Raw genomic sequence first — 22,067 nt, forward strand, 5'->3', positions numbered from 1 at the left:
AACCAAATCTTAAAAACACGTTCCCTCCACCTCCTCCCTTCTTCCCAGGCTTAATTTTACTCCTGAATTATCTACCTCCTCCCCCTGAGCAGCACAGAGGGATGGGGAATGGGGGTTGTGGTCAGTTCATCACAGATTGTCTCTGCCACTCCTTCCTCCTCAGGAGGACTCATCACACTCTTCATCTGCTCCAGCGTGAGGTCCCTCCCATGGTAAAAAATTCTCAATGAACTTCTCCAATGTGAGTCCTTCCCACAGGCTACAGTTTTTCACAAACTGCTTCAGCATGGGTCATAGAACCATAGAATGATAGAATGGTTTGTGTTGGAAGGGACCTTAAAGATCACACAGTTCCAACTCCCCTGCCATGGGCAGGGACACCCTCCACTAGACCAGGTTGCTCAAAGCCGCACCCAACCTGGACTTCCAGGGAGCCATAATTTCGCTGGGCAACCTGTTCCACTGCCTCACCACCCTCATTGTAAAAAATGTCTTCCTTATGTCTAATGTAAATCGATCCTCTTTCAGTTTAAAGCCATTACCCCTTGTCCTGTCACTCCATGCCCTTGCAAACAGTCCCTCTCCAGCTTTCCTGTAGGTCCCCTTCAGGTACTGGGAGGCTGCTCTAAGGTCTCCTCAGAGCCTTGTCTTCTCCAGGCTGACCAATCCCAACTCTCTCCAAACAACTGTTCCAGTTCTCTGATCATCTTCATGAGCCTCCTCTGGACTCGCTCCAACTGGTCCATGTCCTTCGTATGTTGGGGGCCCCAGAGCTGGATGCAGTACTCCAGGTGAGGTCTCACAAAAGCAGAGTAGAAAGGCAGAATCACCTCCCTTGATCTGCCAGTCACACTGGTTTTGATGCAGCCCAGGATACAACTGGCTTTCTGGGTTGCAAGCACACATTGCTGGGTCATGTTGAGCTTCTGGCCCACCAAAACCTCCAACAGGGCTGATCTCAATCCATTCTCTGCCCAGCCTGCAGTTGTGCTTGGGGTTGCACTGACCCATGTGCAGAACCTTGCACTTGGCCTTGTTGAACTTCATGCAGTTCACACGGGCCCACCTCTCAAGCCTGTCAAGGTCCCTCTGGATGGCATCCCTTCCCTCCAGCATGTCAACTGCACCACACAGCTTGGTGTTGTCAGCAAACTTGCTGAGGGTGCACTCGATCCCACTGTCCATGTTGCCAACAAAGATGTTGAACCACACCAGTCCCAATACCAACCCCTGAGGAATGCCACTCATCACTGTTTTCCACTTGGATATTGAGCCATTAACCACAACACTTTGAGTGCGACCATCCAGCCAATTCCTTATCCACTGAGTGGTCCATCCATCAAATCCATGTATGTCCAAGAATTTAGAGACAAGGATGTTGTGCAGGACAGTGTCAAATGCTTTGCACAACCCCAGGTAGATGACGTCAGTTGCTCTTCCCTTATCCACCAACACTGTAACCCAGCGTAGAAGGCCACCAAATTTGTCGGGCACGATTTGCCCTTAGTGAAACCATGTTGGCTGTCACCAATCACCTCCTTATTTTCCATCTGCTTAAGCATAGTTTCCAGGAGGATCTGCTCCATGATCTTGACAGGCACAGAGGTGAGACTGACTGACCTGTAGAGGTCAAAGTCTGCTCTCCTAAAGTCTAGGGTAGTGAGCTTGCTGTGCACCCTCCTTGCTGCCCTGAGGATCTTGAACTCCACCCTTTCATGGTCACTGCAGCCAAGGCTGCCCTTGAGCTTCACATTCCCCACCAGCTCTTGTTGGTGAGAACAAGGTCCAGCATGGCACCTCTCCTCGTTGGCTCCTCTATCACTTGGAGAAAGAAGTTATCATCAATGCATTCCAGGAACCTCCTGGATTGCTTGTGCCCTGCTGTGTTGTCCCTCCAACTGACATCAGGGTGGTTGAAGTCCCCCATAAGGTCCAGGACTTGTGAACATGAGGCTGCTCCTGTCTGTCTATAGAGGGCCTCATCCACCTTGTCTTCCTGGTCGAGTGGCCTGCAGCAGACCCCCCACTACAGTGTCACCTGCCCCAGCCCTCCCTTGAATCCTGATCCATAAGCTCTCAGTCGGTTCCTCATCCATCCCCAGGTGGAGCTCCATGCACTCCAGCTGGTCATTGACATAGAGGGTGACATCCCCTCCTTGTCTCCCCTGCCTGTCCTTCCTAAAGAGCCTGTACCCTTCCATTCCAACACTCCAGTCATAGGAGCCATTCCACCACGTCTCCGTGATGCCATTAAAGTCATAGCCCTGTAGACATGCGCACATCTCCAACTCCTCTTGTTTATTCCCCTTGCTATGTGCGTTTGCATAGAGGCATTTAGGTTGGGCCTTCAATGAAGCTGACTTACTGACTGGAGTGGCTGGAATTCCTTTTTGGTGCACTTCAGGTGCTTGTGTGATAACCTGTGATCCTTCTCCCAGCTCTGGGCATCTATTGCTGGCACTGGCAAACAACTGGTAGGAGTGAGACGGATTGAGGTTCTCCTCCCCCAGCAATTTTATTTTGGTCCCTTCCATGAGGTGCAGTCCTTCAGGAACGGACTGCTCCAGCGTGGGTCCCCCACAGGGTCACACATCCTGCCAGTAAACCTGCTCCAGTGTGGACTCCTCTCCCCACAGGTCCACAGTCCTGCCAGGAGCCTGCTCTGGTGCCGGCTTCCCACAGAGTTACAGCCTCCTCCAGGTGTCTCCACCTGCTCTGCCATGAGGTCCTTCATGGGCTGCAGGTGGATATCTGCTCCACTGTTAACCTCCATGGGCTGCAGGGGGACAGCTTGCCTCACCATGGTCTTCTCCACAGGCTGCAGGGGAATCTCTGCTCCAGTGCCTGGAGCACCTTCTCCCCCTCCTTCTTCAATGACCTTGGTGTCTGTGGAGTCATTCCTCTCACATATTTTCACTCCTTTCTCTGGCTGCAATTGCTGTTGTGCAGCAACTTTTTCCCCTTCTTAACTATGTTACCCCAGAGGCACTACCACTGCCACTGATGGGCTCAGCCTTGGCCAGCAGCGGGTGCATCTTGGAGCCGGCTGGCATTGGCTCTATCGGACAAAGGGGCAGCTTCCAGCAGCTTCTCACAGAAGCCACCCCTGTAGCCCCCCCGCTACCAAAACCTTGCCATGCAAACCCAAAATATCAGCTTTGCTTTTGGGCTGTCAGACATTAATACTTGAAAAGAGCAGCGCTGCTGAAATTTTCCTTATTGGATGAGTATCATCAAAGAACCTGCCACAGTGAGCAAAAAGGTGACTCACTGAACAACATACTTCCTGCCGCTGGGAGAAAAGAAGGCACGTCCAGCCATGTCATGCTGTGTTAGGTATAACACAGTCATTGTTAAAAGGAAATGAAGAACCCCTGCAGGGTAGTCCAGGTGGTCTGCACAACTTCCTCACACCAGCAGCTGAAAAAACAGCCCAGGGCTACACAGTGTTCCCAATAAGTAATAAAAAGAAATTAGCAGTGCAAGCACGTAAATGGAAAAAGGATGGATTAGACTGAAAATGTGATGTACCTGGACCTTTCACACTGTTACACAGATTCGTGGTTACATCATCAACAATGTTAGCCAGGAAGGAGAAATCTGCAACATTGTAAGCATGGATGTCATCTGGATCCGTTGCAATCTGCTTCAATTCGTTTTCATCTGCGTTTTTAATACCTGACAGAGAAGATATGAAAACAAAACTTATTAGAAATGATGGCCATGAAATATAATGCCATGAACTTCAGTACCTAAACACATTCTTTGAATACCCTTTTAGGAACATATGTATGTGGCCACTTCTCTGTGCATTTAGCAGATGGACAGGAGGAGGTTGGCCATCTCTTCATACTTACCAATTGCATAAAGTTCCACTCCCTCATCTCTGAGTCTTCTTGAAGGGGTGACTACATCATCTTGTGATTTTCCATCAGTGATGAGAACACCAATTTTGCGAGCTCTGGGCCTTAAGCCTGCATCTTGTTTGAAGTTGTTTTTTAAGATGAAATCCAAAGCCATTCCTAGAATGATACAACAAAGGTCACCATCACTATAAACTATTTCCATATAGTAGTCATAGTAAAGGAGAGTATTTCATCCTATTGATTTCACTCTGACAATGTCATTCCACAATTTACTTCCTTCTAGAAGCATTCAGAATCTAGTTGCAGCCCATCATCTAGTAACTGATACTATTTCAACACTCTCAAAGTCTCTGATCTCTTACCTTTTATGCATCACCCTCCTATTTCCTCTAGTCTCCCTTCTGGGTCCTCACCTTGTCTTCATCCCAACCCTGACATGGAACTGCCTTTTCTTCTCGTATGCTCAACAGCAGCCCAAGCTCTTCATCACCCAAACTCTTCTCCATCACATTTCTCCAGACTTCCACTGAGTTTATTTGTCTATGCTATACCTGTTCTCTTCCAAACATACTGAATTGGACTATAAGGCCCTTTCTTCAAGGACAAATTTGAGCTTACTGAACAATACTGGGGTCAGCTACCAGAATTATTTTCTGGAGCTTAAGGAAAATCCTGGCAGTGTGACATACCTGTTAGAGTATTGCCTCCTTTGTATGGTAAGTTGGCTACAGCCTCTAACAAAGCCTGTTTGGTTCGGTAAGTGTTGAGATTCCATTCTGTCCTGGGATCTCCACTATACTGTGCAAGACCTGGAAAAAAAGCCATCATTACTCAGCTATTATGTGGCTGTGTAGCAGTTACATCTCATTTTCCCTCCAACATATGACGACTTACCAATCTGTACTTTGTCAGGACCAATATCAAAAACTTCAACAATACGGGCAATGAAGTTCCTGATAGTTTTAAAATTTGGCCGCCCGATACTCCATGAGCCATCCACCAGCAGCACGATATCAGCTTCTGCTCTGGTTCTACACTCTAAACCTGCCATGTCAACCAGAAAAATATAACCTTAGCATGATAGCTTTCAACCAGAAAAATATAGCCTTAGCATGATAGCTTGCTTTCCCCATCCTTTTATGACATATGTCGTGAGTTAGCTTCCAATATAGCTCTAGTTTTATTCACTGGCACTCTGTCAAGTATGACCTATTTGTGAACGTTACTCACACTAGTCACTGGTTCCATGGCAAAAGCTGTATAAATTTCTTCATATATTTTTCCTTTTATAAATAAGCCTTTGCAAATGTCAAAGCCAGTGCTCTTCGCTATTGTCATGTCATTATCTGTTTTGGTCTTTAAAGATGGTTGAGAACTTGATTTCAGAGGTTTTGTTTTACAAAAAACTGTTATATTCTATAGACTGCTAAACTAACCACTGACATGGTAGTGAGCATTATCAGATTATCCAAATTTACAGTATTTTAGTCTGTCATGGATAACTAAACTACTCCTTAATTTTCAATGATGTAATAGTGGAATTAATAGCATATATTACAACCACTTTCAAATAAATAGCATTTCTGAATTTTCAGGGGGAAAAGACATAGTAATACAAGTGGTTTAGAAGTTTGCACATACAGGAAAGAAAGAATACAATTTAGAGAAGATACACAAACATAAACACAGGTCAAAAGATAGAGAGGGGACAATAACAAACATTTATATAAAGCTGCAATTCTGAAAAGGTAGGAAGTTATTTCACATATCTTCAGTTTACAAATTACAGAATAAAATATCCATTGTATTGTTTTCATCACAAGGAAAATCACAAAATATTTATACAAAACAGAAAGACACAATTATTTTATCCACAGCCATTTGCAGAAATAAAAGTAAAAATCCTTGCTCTCTCTCTTTTCCTGTAGTTTGTGTTACCAGCTGCAAATTTTCTGGCTTCCTGCCATCAGAGCTTCTGGTCTTTATATGGAAGAAATCCCATTGAGAAAAATCAGCCACACTCATCACAGTTGAAAGATATTGTGATTTCATATATGTTCCACATAATTGATCCAACACTGCAGACTCATGTATATAACTATTCCATGTACCTGGGGGTTAAAAGCATGATCCTCTTCTGCATAGAAAATATAGATCTAGTCTTTAGTCAGGACAATAAAATCAATTGGGAGTAGGGTTTAAGTAAAACCATGTTAGTTCAAAAAAAATCACATGCATAACTTTAACATGGAAGTTAAGGTTAGCTTCATGTACAATATAAAAGTTAAACTATTTTGCCTTTTATTTTTCTTCCAACTACCAAAGTTCCCCATGTGGAAAATTCTAGCAAAGGCACCAGACCTAGAGTGATTTTTTTTCCCCTATTAATAAATAATGTACTATTACATTTACAGTCCCAGATATAAAATTCATTTTTCACATTAACCATGACTCAAATCCATGCGTTAGTAAAACTAATTAGCTTAAAGAATATAACACTGAAGACAGAAAGGACAGCTGCTGTAATAAAAAATAACAAACCACTCTTGGTGCAATTATTTTTCTGCCAGACTTATTACAGCTTTGCATTAACGTCACTGATGGCCTGTTTTGTAGTTTTTCTCAGTTTTACCCTCTTGTATTAGACAGAGTGGGACAGCAATTAATTAACAAGTTTCTAAAAATGTTGTCAATAAAGTTACACAAAGTGAGTATTTTTTACACAGCCCAGTGTGGAAACAAGGCGTCAAAGAGGTTAAGCAAAAAGAATATAGAGTCAACTGTCAGAAACTTCTTTTTCTTTATTTAACTCTGAAAGGCCTTTGCAGTTATGTTCTTTCTCCTCACCAAATTCTCTTTATTTCTACATGTATACTTGGCTATTAAGAAGCATAAAGAAGCTTCTTAATGCTTTCCATAAAGGAGGACTGAGCCCTGAAACTCTCTTCATCCAATCTTAATTGAGAGTATGGTGGGCACGACTATTAGCATGCAGAGGCCCATTAACCACATCAAGGGAGCTGCTATCATAACATTCATAGAAACTGGAGAGAACTCAGCAATTGCATTTCTGAACTAAATCTCTTCCTTCTACAGTAAAAAAAAAAAAAAAAAAGACTAAATAACGGTTATGTTGAATATAAACTTAAATAATACACAGTTACACTGGGACATTCACAACTATCAGATCTTTGTTCATTATATCATCTTAGTCTTAAAAGTCACCATATACGGACAAGCAAAGGACTAAAGATCTGCTTAAAATTCCTTGTTCTACTCCTTTGAACACCCCTGTAGATGAGCCATGATCTCTGTTCAAGAATTTGACCTTATGTGATTTAACACAGATGTGAACGGTTTGAAAATGCAATGCAGATGTCTTTGAGTAATCAGCAAAACATGGGTTTCCTGAGTTATCATCTTTGTAAGATCATCTAAAGGGTGCAGAGGACTAGAATTGTGAACTAGGCCATGCTTAGTGGTCATTTCAGACCAGGGGTTATGTCATCAGGGTAGGGAGTACACTGAATCCTATAAGTAAATACTTATATGCATTAGAAAAACAATAAGGAAACGCTGGTAAAGTTTTAGTCTTTTTTTTATCCAAAAGTCAAGACTGCCTTTTCTTCAATTCAATCACGTTTACCTCTAGATAAAAATGGCTCCGAAGTAGTATCTGAAAGGGTAGTCATCTCTTGTCCAACCAGGGGACTGCTCTCTCCTCCTTCAAACATTCCAAAAACATTTACCTTATAGGTAGTTCCTGCCCTGCAATAGTTAAACAAATGTACTGTGACTGAAGTCACTTGGCTAGCTAAATGCTGACACTTCACTTATGAAAGTCTCACAGAAAAAAAAAAAAAAAAAACAACCACAAAAAACCAAAACAAACTTGGAAAAGAAGGTGCTAAAACGTGAAGCCCAAAAACTAGGTCTTCCACAAGACAGTGAAGTTTTAACAATTTAAAAGCTGATTCTAGATTCTATTCTTAAATGTATAGCCTTCTTCATTCAAGTAATTTAAGACTTCTAATGATCTTATTTTGACATGATCTGAAGCCCACTTTATAAATCCAGGACTTTGAGAAAATGAACCAAGAACTAAACTAAGCTTTTTTTAACAAACATGAGCTAAGGAACTTTTGGGAGGAAACTTTAGAAATCCCAACTTCCTCCAGCATCCCATTAGCTTTCTCATATGCGAAATGCAGAACACAGCCTCTGTCCACATCTTTGCCTCCTTCAGTTCCTGTGAGAACACTGCAAGTAATGTGAATGAATAATCTCAGAAAGAGCTCTGCCAGGTGCTTTTCAGAGACTGCATAACAAGATCCCCATAGTTATTGACAAAAATGCTTTCTTACAGTAGATTTTGCCAGATATTTCAATCACAGATCATGATGAAACAAAACCCTAAGCTAAAGTTATTAAAAAAAAAAAAAAAGACATGAATGATTATCCATACCTAAGCTCCTCCAATACCACTGTGCTGTCGTATGGCCCCACTATTAATTCTCCAAGACTCCCATCATCTTCAGTAGGGTGGAAAGTTACTTTGTACCCCTTCACTCGCCCTGGGGCTGGCTCCCAGGTTACTCGGAAACTTGACATAGTTGAATCAGAAGTTCTCAGATTTCGAGGTGGCTTAAAGGGAGAGGCTGCAATGATGGGGAAAAAAAGGATTTAAATCAGGTATACTTATAGAAAAAAATCAACAAGTATGCTTTTATGTAAAAATCCATATGCAAATCCAGTATTAGTGACAGTCCTATCTCTTTGTGCCTTTTCTTTCACATAAAGATGAGTATCAAGAGGTAAAAGGTGAGATTCACTTCACTTAATTTTAGCTGTCCAACCAATAGGTATGCAGGCTAAGTTTGTTACCAAGGCTCAGTCAAAGGACTGAGGGATAGTTAGCAATTCATCTCACCTATCTTAAACATCCATCTGATCTTACAATAAATGTTGACAGTAGATGGACTAACCACCATCAGTCTTCCTCTCTGTTAATTATGGAGAAAGACTAGATGACAAGCTTAGAGCAGCCCTCTCTCTTTTATATGGCAACAAGTAGGTAAGCCATATAGACCAAAAGAGAAATGGAAGCAGCTTCCTCTTAAACCAGCACTAGAAAAATCAGAATTTACTGCAGGCAAAAGTCACATGCAGCCAGTACTCAGTCACTAATATCACTTCTCAAGCTGCTTCCTCCTCAGAGCTCTGGTCCTAGAGGTCAGAGCATGGAGAGGGTGGAAGCCAGGACCCTTTCATAGAAAAAGTCCTGCCAACAGTCCTCTCCCTTTACAGGCTCAGGGCCTGGCAGCTCAAGCAACTTCACCAACCACAGGTGTGGCAGTATGTCAAAAAATAATTCTTCAGAGGAGTGCCAGCCAAACAGCTTGAGGTTTTTAGGTCAAGATGAACTTCCTCTGAAGACTAACAGCTACCCAGTGCAGGTCAGTACTCACAGACAAAGTGGTTAACAAGCCTGCTGCTAGCTTCTGCATCACTTTTTCTTTTGTGTAAATCTAAAGTGCAGTCGTAGAAAATACTGCAGCAGTGTAATCTCAAAGTTGCAAAAATGGGAATTAGAGTAAACATTAAGTCACAACTATAGCTCTGGAGTGAAAAGGTGGAGGGAAAAAAAAAAAGAGTTTGTCTTATCCCTATGCCAATGCACTTGTCTAACTATAGCTGAAAGATCATAAATATCCTCAGATTGTGAATTCTGCTGAGAAACAGTAGATACGCTCCCACTCACAAGGAAAAATACAGCCTTGCTGTCTCCCATGATAGTCCTCCCTGTATTATCATGACAACTTCAACTAAGATCACTCAGGCTCCACTTGCTTCCAAACAGTGATTACCACCATAATTATTTAAATCTGGTTGATTTGGTCTGGATATCAAGAGAACATTTCTTTACAAAATGAAAGACCAGCACCAGATACATACTAAAGCAGAGTAGAAAAAGAGTTTTGCTTCTACCACAAAAATCCCCTCACCAGTACCAGGTTCTGAGAGAGAAGACAGTTTGTCCAAAAGAACATGGTCTCTGAGGTCAGGCTTCCACCCATTACTCTTCAAAATCATTTACTCCCCCTTTTTATTACCTCAGGTTTTCCACAGAAAATATGGCAACCAAAGAAGACAAATGTAAGTAACAGGATGCTGGGTAGCTGTTTAATCAATACCCAGGACCAAAAGGCAAATTATGAAACAACTGACAACACTTGATTAAGTAGTCTGTTGCTATACTGTCTTCCTCACAAAAAAACTTTGGTTTGATTTCTGATGACAGTGTTTCAAAACAAGTCCAATATTTTCAACTGGATTTTGCACCATATTTACACCCTCAATATCAACAGCAAAAAGCTGTGCTCAGGCTATGCCATTGAGAAGTTTCGAACAAACCAAACTCTCTTCTTAACCTCTAACATTTTCTTTAATTTGCCTGTTAATTCATGAACTTGGCAGACTCCAGCATACTTTTCTATTTATCATGATTATTAATTTTAAGCACAAAACTTTAATTATCAAATCCTGTCCGAGCTTGTGATACATACCTGTTGTTCCTTCTGCTTTTCTTGATTTTCCTGGCCCAAAATCATAAATTGGAACAACACTGAGGTCATATGTAGTTCGCGGCTTAAGTCGCTTTAACACTATGCTTGTAGCAGGAGCATTTACTCTTCCAAACATCTGCCTTCCTCCACTGCGTGGTCGGTAGTACACACGGTAAGACAAGACTTTCCCAGGTGAAGGTTGCCATGTAACTCTCATCGTATTTTCTGTCTCGTTGTCTACTGTCACAGTCCTGGCATTTGGTGACACTTTTCAGTGTAAAAATACAGATAAATGTTTACTTTGTCACATAAAGATATGTTCAAATGCATGCCTACAAAATTAATTCTGCTCAATTAAAAAATTTTGCCCTCTTTAAAATTGCAGAGTTTGATTGTGGAGAAGACACAGGGGAATTTAACAGACCATTGTTAAGTTATTTTTTAATTGTAATGGACTAAAAAAAAATAAGTGTGCTTTCCACTACAGAGAAAAAAAGAGGGAAGTATAAATTACGCAATGACACAGCATAACTGGGAGTTTTATTTAGTCACACTTTTCAATAATCTGTTAAATAATGGATTCAGCACTCTCAAATGAAAGTGATAAATTACAGTCTTTTTTTTAATGAACACAATGTCCTATAGAGTTAAGATTTTCTAAGTTTCGAGTTTACAGATCTCATAAGGTACTAGTAAATACCTAAACTTCTGGTTGTTGGGCCCATACAAACTACCCTGCAAATAGTGGTGAGTGACTTTCTAAATGCTTGGAAAATCACTCACCACTATTTGCAGGATAGTATATGTGCTGGAATAAGCATATGGACTAATAAAGCATTTTCTCTACAAATTGCAGCACTCAGTTTCTAAGAGATATTTTCCAGACTGTACAAATGTTACAAATGATCTGAAGTGAACTGAAAGGTATGTTATGCTGGCTGTCAGCCGGAATAAGCCATCTAGGTTTTGGAAAAACAGAACCTTCTCAGCACGCCAGAATCAGTCAGTATTTCATCACATGGTAAGGTAGGCTTTGCAGGCTACAGTATCCTCTCACCGTCCTAGGAACTGAGAATTTCTAATTGTGTTTGACACAGGAAGATGCAATGTTAGTTAGTCTCAGGTCTGGGGCTATTGATAGCCCTGACAGAAAGTTCCCTCAGGCAGCATACTGAAAGAAGCAACAAATGATATGGCTAAGCTGCCTACTTAACCTGGAAAAGGCTGGACAGCTAATGCTGCTGTTCTTGAAGAAAAAAGGAAGATGTGGGACACCAGTCTGACTCTGGGGAGTCAGCTCTTACCAATGGCAGCAATCACTACTCTTGAGAGTCCTTAGGATCAACTATACTGGGTCAAGGACAAAGGTTAATGTAGTTCAGCAGCCTGTCTCCTTCAGTAGTCAAAACAGATGCTTAGGATAGAGTACAAGAACGTGTAAACACACATGATGCTTGCCCAGGGCATTCCCTCGGGATTTGTCTACACATGGCCCCTTTAGGCAAACCAGAGAAACATCAAGGCTGATCTGGGGCATCCCTTGATTCGTTCTGTCTCCTCTACTTGCCAGTTCTTGCTCTACAGCCATAAGCCATCCTTGGCGTCTCAGGTTTTTTTTACTTTGCCTACACTGCAGAAGAGGCTTAAGACTGCTTTGACTAATAGTAGATAATGTTTATCAAATAAGAAAAAAGAAGAGCCTCAGGAAAGGTAAATAACAAACAGAAAAAACACCTAGTGAGCCTGGGTTTGAAGACTGTGAAGACTGGGAAGGGCAACAGCTTGGAAAGGAAATTCATTGATTCTGTGGGAATTTACCCCACCTTTCCTCCTTACTCTATCCATAAAGTTTCTTCCACCTGATTTCCAGCAGTCACATCAAACCTATGAAAGGCTGGCTTCAGAGTAATTTGCAGGCAAAATCACATCTTAAATTGGAAGTAATTCTTGCTGAATCCAAACCTATATGACATAGAAGAGATTTTCCTCTTTTTTTTTAATGGTCAAACAAAAAGCCAGGATTGACTGATCTGAGGTGACATTTTGGTTTGGGAGGACTATACAGAAAAAAAAAAGGTGAAGAAAAATAAGGTCCATTTTCTTTAAAATATGATAATTTCACCAAGAACAGAATGTTACAAATGGTGGTAATATTGCACTAAACTCACCGTCAGTAAAAGCCTCTCCTTCTACTGGGTCTCCTTCTCCACTGCTGTAGGTTGCATATACTGAAATCCTGTATTTAGTCTCTGGCTCCAAGCCATCTAGCACAGCATCCACTGTATTTCCAGGAACTCTCTTCTCTCCCATCGTATCATCATAAAGTGATTTCCATACTATCCTATAATCATTAACTGCTCCGGGAGCTGGTGTCCATGATAACCCAACTGTTGTGTCAGTTATGTCTGTGGTAACCAAATTACGTGGTGAACCACGTTCTGCAAGAAAGAAAACAGCAAATTGTCTCTAAAATACAAATAGCAAAAGTTAGCAAAGTACAAATGGAAAAGTAAAATGATCATAAAGGCAAAATCAAACTTTTCCCGTCATTATTAGTTTCAATAACATACCTTTGTAGTTCCAAGAGAAAATTGATACATTTTTCAACAAAATGCTTAAAGCTAACTAGACTACAAATGATCCTATCCCTTACCATACAAGACACTTAGCAGTTATGCTTTAGAACACGCAAAATAAAAATGGCATCAATCAAAGACTTGGAATGAAACCAGTGCTTAAATGTGCTGTAGCTCATTTAGGAAGGTTTTAACTCTCAAGTAAATAATTTTATTTCATTCATTCATCTTCATCCTTATGTGTGTAACTTTTTTCTAGGGGGTAAATAAAGGAGACTTTTACCTGAGTGAAACAGTCCTTTCTCTGACAACCTTTTCTTCTTATTTAATAGTACTACTCTTATCTCCCAGCATACTGTTTACCAGATCTATCAGCCATTTCACTTTACGTTTACAACTAATTTGCGGTGCATTTACTTCATGCCACAGTTACAGTAGAAAACAGTCTCCATCTTTCCACTCATAAGACTTGTACCTCTTTCCTTCCTGTAGTTTGTTCCAGCCAGCTTGGAACATAGGAAGCAGTTTGTTAGTCTGTGAAATCCAGTTGTCAGCTGGATGCGTGAGTCTCACCTAACACACCAGAGTAATTCCACTGCTTAAAAATGGAGCTCTTTGGTCTAAAGTGGTGCAGTGAAAGGAGTGCCTCTGTTTAATGTTTAACATGCATTTATAACATATGTTCAATTTTCCTATTGCGGTGGCTGGCTTTTGATGGCAGGAAAGGAGTGCTGACTGGTAGGTTTAATGCAATGGCCTCTCTGTAGCAAAATCTGCAAAAGGGATCTAGAAAACAAGATCCACATACACACAGAAGCACTCGGTTCTTTGGTGTGTATTCTCTGTGGCCTACAGGACATTCCTGAGAGACTGCTTAGCAAGAGGATTTAAACACTTGAGGTGGCCTCATGGCATCACAGGTGAGTTTTACCTGCACTGATAAAAATATTTCCCGATATTATACCACAGCAACCACAGGACCAGAGTCAAAATTCTTTGAACACAGAGAAACTCAGTACCTATCCAATTTCCACTGCTTGGGCTCATTGCAAGAACAGACCTCACTTTTCAGAAGCCTGAAGCAGTTTCAGTCCAAGACTGAGCAACAAGTTGCTCAAAGTCATATACTGTGTTTTCACTTTTCATATTCATTTGTCTTTCACTTCCAACACAAATCTGCAACATTTCCAAACATAATCCCACAGGAGCAAACAGAACTACCTGTAGAAAGGCTTCATTTGGAAATACCTCATTGCCAGTACAACTTCATTAAAACTGAGCCAATGAATCCCACTTGGCTTAATGATGAATGGAAATTAATATCAACCTAACTGAAAACAATGCTTACAGTATAATAAAGATTCATCAGCTACACAGATTACAGAATCAGAGGGTACCACTCCAATCACAAAGCTGACTCTCAAATATAGTTAATAAAGCATGTAACAGAATTCCTTTGTGTTGTGGAGGGGGGTTCTGATTTTAATTCACAGTCTTGGGAGATCCCATCATGTTCTTCTGGAGGCAATTATTTTCCCATAAGAAATTATTTTCCCATTTTCCCACAAGACTCTGCATCAGTTCTTATAACTTTACACTTCAAACTAATTTTTAGCCTCACAATATAAATCACCGTAATTTATGGCATCTTCTCTTCAAAAAAAAAAGGTTAAGATACAGAGGTTTTGGTAAAATTCACTTGTTTATCATTTCACAGCAATAGCAGTTACATATATTGAAAAAGTTATAGCAAAAAGGCCTGATTCAGCTCATGCTTCATGCAGTCTCACTGAATTCAGTGACTGCATTAAGTGAACGCCAGGGTAGAATCTAAACTCCAAAGATCAATTTTCCTGGAAGCCTGAAAAAAAGATTTGCCTTCAAAAGTAAATTACACCAATTTTTCTGTCTGCTCTTAAGCTTCTACTCCCAAATCTTGGCTTTTTCATACAATAAAAAAATATTAAGGCAACCCAAATGGAAAAAATATGGAAAAGCTAACTTGATAGAATGCACAGATGTCTCACAATAAAAACCTTTCTTTCCATATTTTAATGTAATATAAATATACAAGTCACTTTATTTTGGCTACCTTAAAACATGGCTCTGCCACAACATGATTTCAGTATTAAAGTATCTGCTACCACAGCACAATTTTTTGCAAGTCTACTTTTGGACACTACAGCTAATGATATATGTTGGAAACACTGCAAAAATAACTGCATATTTAAACCCGTTATTGATTAAGTCATTACTGAGGTCATTAAATAACAGAGGAAAATAATTTGTTTGGAATTGACTGTAATGAACACCAGTTACTGTAATATGTTGGTTCTGAAAGAAATATCCATTGGAACTAAATGTCTTTTTTATAAGGCAAGGTAAGAGAGGGAAAAAGGACTGGGATTCCTACCAAACCACTAGAACTAAATGGAAAATTTTTACTTCAAATAGTTGGAAACTGCTGACAAGACAACTTACCTACTAAGGGAAATTAGACTTTTTATATGTTACACTGCAACCAAGAACATTTCTTTAACATAACACACTAACTTGATTTGCACCTCATGTGTGAGGTGGAAGTTCACTGACAGCTTTTTTCTGCTTCCCTGGATCTCCCACAAGTGTTTTTGTATTAGGGGACCAGCTGTGTTTAAGATGCACTTGAACTGTAAGTCTTAAATTATTAGGATTCCCTTAAGTATTATTAAGGTGCTACACTCAGAGTCACGAAATGTATTTATGCTCCACAACAACACTGGAATAACGTAGTGAGCAGCAAACATACAATCAGACCTGTGAGATATTTTTCCCTTGGATTAAAACAAAATACCTAGTTACCTCGCTTACATTTCACCAAAAACAAAAAATAAAATCTACAACTGTGACACCTAAGCAGTCATTCCGTTTTTTGGTCCACGTGTTCAGAAATGCTTGTTGTACACCTGCTTCTTGCCTGCTTGTTCAAACAGTGCTTGCACGGACAGGACAAACTCCTGCCTGGGTGAGCAAGCCAGTCACCAGTTTCAGGCTCAGATACTCTTCAGCAGTCTTTAGCTCAGAGCTGCAGTCTGCCTACGGTCCCTTGTACATCTCTACCATCACTCGATGCAGACACATTCTCAAAAATTAACTTCGTAACTTTCAGTCAGGTGCTTTTACACCCAGTTCTGGACTTCTGCAATGTCCGGTTTCCATATTAAGTTTTATTCCACTATAGTATGCCAGAGACACAATATAATATTAAAGCAGTTTCCTTGTGTCCTCTTGGCTTACTTCCCATAGCTCTCCAGCAATCACTGTTGTTATTGAACACAAGACTGTGAATCAGCTAAAATTAAAATGTTGACATTCATAAAAATCAAATGGCCTTATTCAAATGGCTTTCCCCTCAGAAACATTTACTCAACTCCAGTTGATTTCAGTGGGAGTTGTACATGCAGTTTGGGCCCAACGTTTAAAAAAAATTCTGTATGTGCTCTTAAAACAGCTTTCAAAATCAAACTGCAGCAGTAAATTTCATGCAGAGCCATGTTACATTTAAGTTAAACATAGAGTTGATCTAAGCCAGCCTCCTAAAAGGTCAGAATCAACTAAATAAATAAGCCTTCTCTTGCAGAGGCATAGACCAAAATTTTATGGTCTGAGTCCTGCCTTGTTTACCTCGGGATACATCAGGAGCATCCCATTAAGTCAACAGGCTAGGTCACCGCAGCCAAGGATCCAAGTGCACGCATCAGATGAGATGGTAGCAGAATCACTTTAAGGTTTTACTGCAATGGTCAAAGTCTCCTCAGTATCGGAGAGTTATCAAAAGTCAATTTCAAATGTCAGACTCAAAAATTTTGGAATGTATAATTTTAAAAATGCATGAAACAGCATTAAATCTCCTGAGGACACTGAGTCCTTGTTTCTGTCAGGACGGAAGCAGCACTCCACAGTCTGAACATTACGTAAAGTCCCTGTGATATGGTAAAAACCTCATTGTAAGAAAATGTCACTTGAATTTGTACTATTCTGCCTGTAGGAGGTCATTCATTTCTAAAGCATTCTTATGTTACTATAGAAACAGCAAAAAGAAATCATTTATTTACCAAAGAGCTACTATCCATTTTCTGACCAAAAAAAGAGCTTGCTCCCCCAAATCCCTAAACCTAAACTCTAAGAAATGTATACAATAGAAAACAACTTAAAACTGAGAAGTGACTCAGTCACAACAACTTTTTTTGATATATCACTTTAGTACAGGCCAATTCTCACAGCACAAATAGCCACCCGTCAAACGTGATGGCAGCATTGGGCCCTATATCACTGAAACATAAAGATTCCCTTTCTAAAGGGGAAGAGACTATGACATAATTATCTCTCAAATTTATCTCCTGTATATAATACACTACACCTCTTGTTGTTTATTCCAAAACGTACAAAGGTAAGAAATAAAATGGATTGACATCTCTGCTAATGTAGACTAGCAGTCTCATTTATTTCAAAAGAACTCATTGACAGCAACAGTGTTTCTAGCCTAGGAACTTCACTGATAAAAGTGGAAATACTTTGAAATTTATCAGTGCAAGCGAGATGGCAATTTGACCACTGACTCTTTTTCTGAAAGAAAAGGAAAAAAAAAAAGGCTTTTTTCTAAATTTCTCTGAAATTCTTATTTAAAAGTCTGATTACTCCCCTGCTTAGAGTCAGCAACTGAAATATTCTTAAAGATATTCTGAAAAATATATAACTGCCAGCAAAAGGACACTCATAAAGTACATCTGCAGCTTTCAAACTTTTCAGACATTCATTAGGATTAAACATTGCTGTGTAGATTTCTTAATCTAGCAATAAATTTGTTTCTCTTTAAAACAACTGCAAATTAGGAAAGTTAATCTATTTAGCAGCTAATGTACAGTATGTTCTTTTCATCCAACAGCATGTCTTTCAGCAGAAAATCAAATTCTTGCCAGACTTACAACCACCTCTCTTATTAAAAAAAACAGATCAGAAAAACAGTAGCTCTCGCAAACTGCTCACTGTCTGTTGCATTTACACTCACCACCCTCACCATGCTTATCATTGTATTTTACTTCTGGTGTATGACGACTTGGATAAGATCATATGATCCCTCCAAAAAATTGAAAGCCACGTGGTTTGTTTGGGGCTAAGAGGAAGACTTTTCCCTAAGGCATTCCTGTGGTTGTTTCTTGCTTATTCTTCAATATGTATTATGTATCATCAAATACAACCATCAGAGCTAATTTGTTTAGTTCCCCAACTTGTCACAAGCCTTGTTCCACCACATGGAAAATGGCAGCCTGCACTGTTTTAATTTACTTCAGCAGTTCCAACGACTTTGTGTGAGCTAAGGGGAATCACACCCACCAAAATGTGTCTGAGGAAAATTTTTCCATGGCACCTTTATAGAAGGGCTCCAACCAAAGCAGCCTAGTGATGGATCACCACGCACTTCTGAAAGTGAGAGGATAAAAGTGGAGAGTTTTCTACAGCACATGTGCAGTTATGTTTAATGCAGCATGAAATATAAAGCTCCAGAACTTTCACCTCTGGATGGTACTTCATAACTGCAGACAAAATCAGCCAGTGACTGAAAGAGGCTGTATAAAAGATCAGAGAACTATAAATTTCCTAAAATCTGAATTACTGAAGAAGGAAAGCACACTCCTTCAACAGTGGGGCAAAAACATTGCTTCCCTTTTCCCAGTCCACAAACACAAAAAAGAAACAAACCTATTCTCTCTGAATAACAACTACCTGTATGGTATGGAACAGCACCCTCAGAAATTAGTAATTTTCTGATTACTCATTTGCTAAACTCTCTATATCATGTTGTCTGGGAACAGTTCATAAAATTCTGATCCTCTGGCATACGTTTATCTTTGGGCTGGACCAGATAGCTATGCAAACAGTTTATAGAAGAGAGTATCTACAGTTACTTGGGGGAATATTTGCCCTCTCTGTTTTACGCAGAGAAACAATAAGGGCAAGCATATACTTACAAAAAGAAAAACAAAAGGACAAGCAGAGATTACCTAGCTGGTAAATTATATCAAGTACACAGAATGATTGCTGGGTTTGTGTGGATTGATTTTCCTGAGTATCCTGAACTAAATGAGCCACTTCAAAACACTGAGAAAACTGCTGTGCAGAGTAAAGCAGAGGAAGAGAAGGAACTTTCAAAAGCAATATGTAACTGCTCCAAAATACTTTGGAGATAACATACATAACTGAAAGACCTTCACTGAATGCCTGGGCAGGCATGTTCCTGCAAATCATGTTAGAGCAATCTAAAAAATTATCAGTTTTTCTCTCTCTGCTGAAGGGTACCCTTGCAACTTAGATACAGTAACTGCCCATGTGAGTTCTACTACATGCAGAGCAAAATAAATCATTACTGAAGGCAGTAAGAATGTTTGTCTACACCCTTAGTCAGAGGGGACCATTTAGTGACTCAGTAAAATTCCACAAACATCTCAGGGCTTGGATTTTTTTCATTTTCTGCCACTTGACCATACAATAGGTGGAAAAGCTACTGTATCCAGCTCCTCTTTTCTCACTTTCCTATTAGTGCTGAAATGTTCATTACACCCAAACTGATTTCTCCTAGACCACGTATCAATACCATAAGCTCAAAACCATCCCACTTTCAAAGGCAATCTCAAGCCTATCTCAAGCTATGATGATGAAGTGGCCAGCAACTATGGCATTACTGACTGAATAGGTTTGGTGAGAATTCGTATGGTGAAGACATCAAGTAAGCCCCACTGGGATTTTCCTGATACAGGAAAATACTTAAGTGCTCAGTACTTCAGTGCTGTTGGCAATGAAAAACACACACCACACTATTTTGTTTCTCAGACACCATGGCTCACGGAAAAACTAACTGAAATACTAAACACTTTTTTATGCTTCCTTTCACAGCTTTTTTGTCATTACTGTTGATAAGTTTATTTCTCCAGGAGTTAAGGTCTGTCCCATTTCAAGCCTCACTCAGACAAGTTATTTCAGCTAATAATTAGTCAAGTATTCACTTCACCAACCTGTGTAACTTTTCAGCCAAGTCCAACCATATTTATTTTAGCTTCACAGGCAGCATGACTTCTTTTTTCAAGTAAACTTCTATACTATAGAAATATACCTCAAAGCTTTGAGGCTTGAATGTTACCTTTCTGCTCCAAAATTGCAACCCTTTTATTCTTAATTGTCAGTTTTTCCTCAAAGGTTTTGTCTTTTTATCCTTCAATGAGGTAAGATAGTACCATACAGTGAAATATTGTCTTACATGTACTTCAACAGATATTCTAAGAACCTTTCATACCGTTACTCAGAGTCTCTTAAAATATCTATGGACCATGTCCAAAGCGTTTTGGGCTAATTCAAGTATTTTTATTACCCCATGAAACTGAAGATATGCTGATTACTGAAATACACAGTGGATGCTCCTTGAGGAAACATCATGATTTAGGCCTCTGCTGTCATGCAAACAGAAATTTGCATTCTATTCTTTACATTTGATGTGTTGGGTTTGTGCGGCAAGGTTTTGGTAGTAGGCAGGGCTACAGGGGTGGCTTCTGTGAGAAGCTGCAAAAAGCAGCTTGACTCTTTAACTAATTTTCAGAATGCTTTTCTTCTTATTGACAATTTACCACTGCAGAAAGTCCAAATCAGAATCAGACCCCTCCTGTGGTGTGGGAGCACTGAAAGGACAAGACAGTCTCTACCTGAGACTGAATTCTGGTTTTCTGATGATTCTGTCTTTTTGATACTGCTGTATTACATTCACTGTTGTCTCTGTTTAGAATGTGTTTTAACTGAAGCTCTAGGAAAAGACTTTCCTATTGTTCAAGTTTTATGATAGGGTAAAAAGCTAAGCTTATTTTATGAATTTGAAACACACCTGATCTCTCCATATCTCCATGTTAATAAAGGTTCTCTCACAGGTTTACTTACAAAGATACTCAATGAATACCTTTCCACCAAATGTAAACAATTAACTTGGTTAACCCTTCACCAAAATTTGAGGCATCTCCCTATGGAAATGGACAATTCAGTCTGTTTAACAGAGAGACAGAGGACTCTCAAGATTTACAAAGAAAGATCGAGGCGTTCCTTCTCCACTGACAGCACAGAGGAAAAAGCAGGGATGTCAGGCTCCTCTGTCCACTTGGGATCCAGTCTACTCTTGTTCTGAGAGTGACATTTGCATTCCTGGATGTGCAATGGCTCAGGTTCAATGGAAAGAGTAAAGAAGACTCTTGCCCAGCATACACTACAGCCTTGTGAATCTGCTGGGATGTGGAGATGTGAATTCAAACTCTCCCACACTGAGTAAGGCCTACATCTCCATGCTCCCTCTTCCCCCCCGCAAAGTATTAGACCTAGCAGAATATCACAGAAAAGGAAGTGGCACCTCCACCAACAGGGAAGTTCATTAAGCCTTGATCACCTTTAGCTTTTCTGTAGGATATGGGCAGAATACATCTACCTGTTCTCCTTTACCTGGATCTCAGCAGTGTTCTGGGCAGGAGACAGATTCTTTTCTCCTACAAAATGAGCATTTTGAACCTTGCATCGGTAGCGAAAGTGAGGGAGATAGGGAACTTTCAGCAAGAATTGCAAGGTGCTGATTCTCTGGCGGCTGCGCTCTGTCTCAGCGTAAGTGTGAGGACTGGAGTGTTGTCTGAGACTTAGGTAGTGGGGCGGGCAGGGGGTTGGTGCCTAGCTCTGAGTTGCTCCTTCTATAGTCAATGGACAGAGAAATGTTCCTTTGAAGGAAAAAGGAGATCTTAGATGGACTACCTGCCTTCTTGAAGTATCTGCCTTTCTTCATCAATCACTGAAGAATCCTAGAGTCCATGCTGCAACCTGCAGTGTTCAAGTAAGTGCCTAAATTTTAGTGGGATGAATTCAGCGTGTTGGTGAATCATTGAAACAGATTTTCATTTATTTTTTTACAGTTTCCTACTTAAAAATAGGTTTTCTGGGTTTTTTTCCTAACCTATGTCATAAACAAAAAGTTAAACTGATGGAGAAACTGAGAGCTAATTATA

At 40.1% G+C, this 22,067-nt stretch overlaps 1 protein-coding gene across 4 annotated transcripts in view; it reads right to left on the reverse strand.

The window, feature by feature from the left end:
* The window catches only part of COL12A1 (collagen type XII alpha 1 chain), a 105,486-nt gene that overhangs the window by 60,266 nt on the left and 23,153 nt on the right, over window positions 1–22,067 (reverse strand). For 3 of the 4 annotated variants that reach the window (XM_075747517.1, XM_075747519.1, XM_075747518.1), the window contains exons 14-21: window positions 12,601–12,870; window positions 10,433–10,699; window positions 8,332–8,524; window positions 7,513–7,634; window positions 4,761–4,910; window positions 4,556–4,675; window positions 3,858–4,022; window positions 3,532–3,678 (exon numbers count right to left, since the gene is read on the reverse strand). In XM_075747517.1, the coding sequence (XP_075603632.1) occupies window positions 3,532–3,678; window positions 3,858–4,022; window positions 4,556–4,675; window positions 4,761–4,910; window positions 7,513–7,634; window positions 8,332–8,524; window positions 10,433–10,699; window positions 12,601–12,870 (1,434 nt within the window). The remainder of the gene's footprint in view (window positions 1–3,531; window positions 3,679–3,857; window positions 4,023–4,555; window positions 4,676–4,760; window positions 4,911–7,512; window positions 7,635–8,331; window positions 8,525–10,432; window positions 10,700–12,600; window positions 12,871–22,067) is intronic. The other variant, XM_075747520.1, reaches the window with a different exon arrangement.

This window comes from Balearica regulorum, chromosome 3 (genome assembly GCF_011004875.1).
Source record: "Balearica regulorum gibbericeps isolate bBalReg1 chromosome 3, bBalReg1.pri, whole genome shotgun sequence".
Classification (NCBI taxonomy): Eukaryota; Metazoa; Chordata; class Aves; order Gruiformes; family Gruidae; genus Balearica; species Balearica regulorum.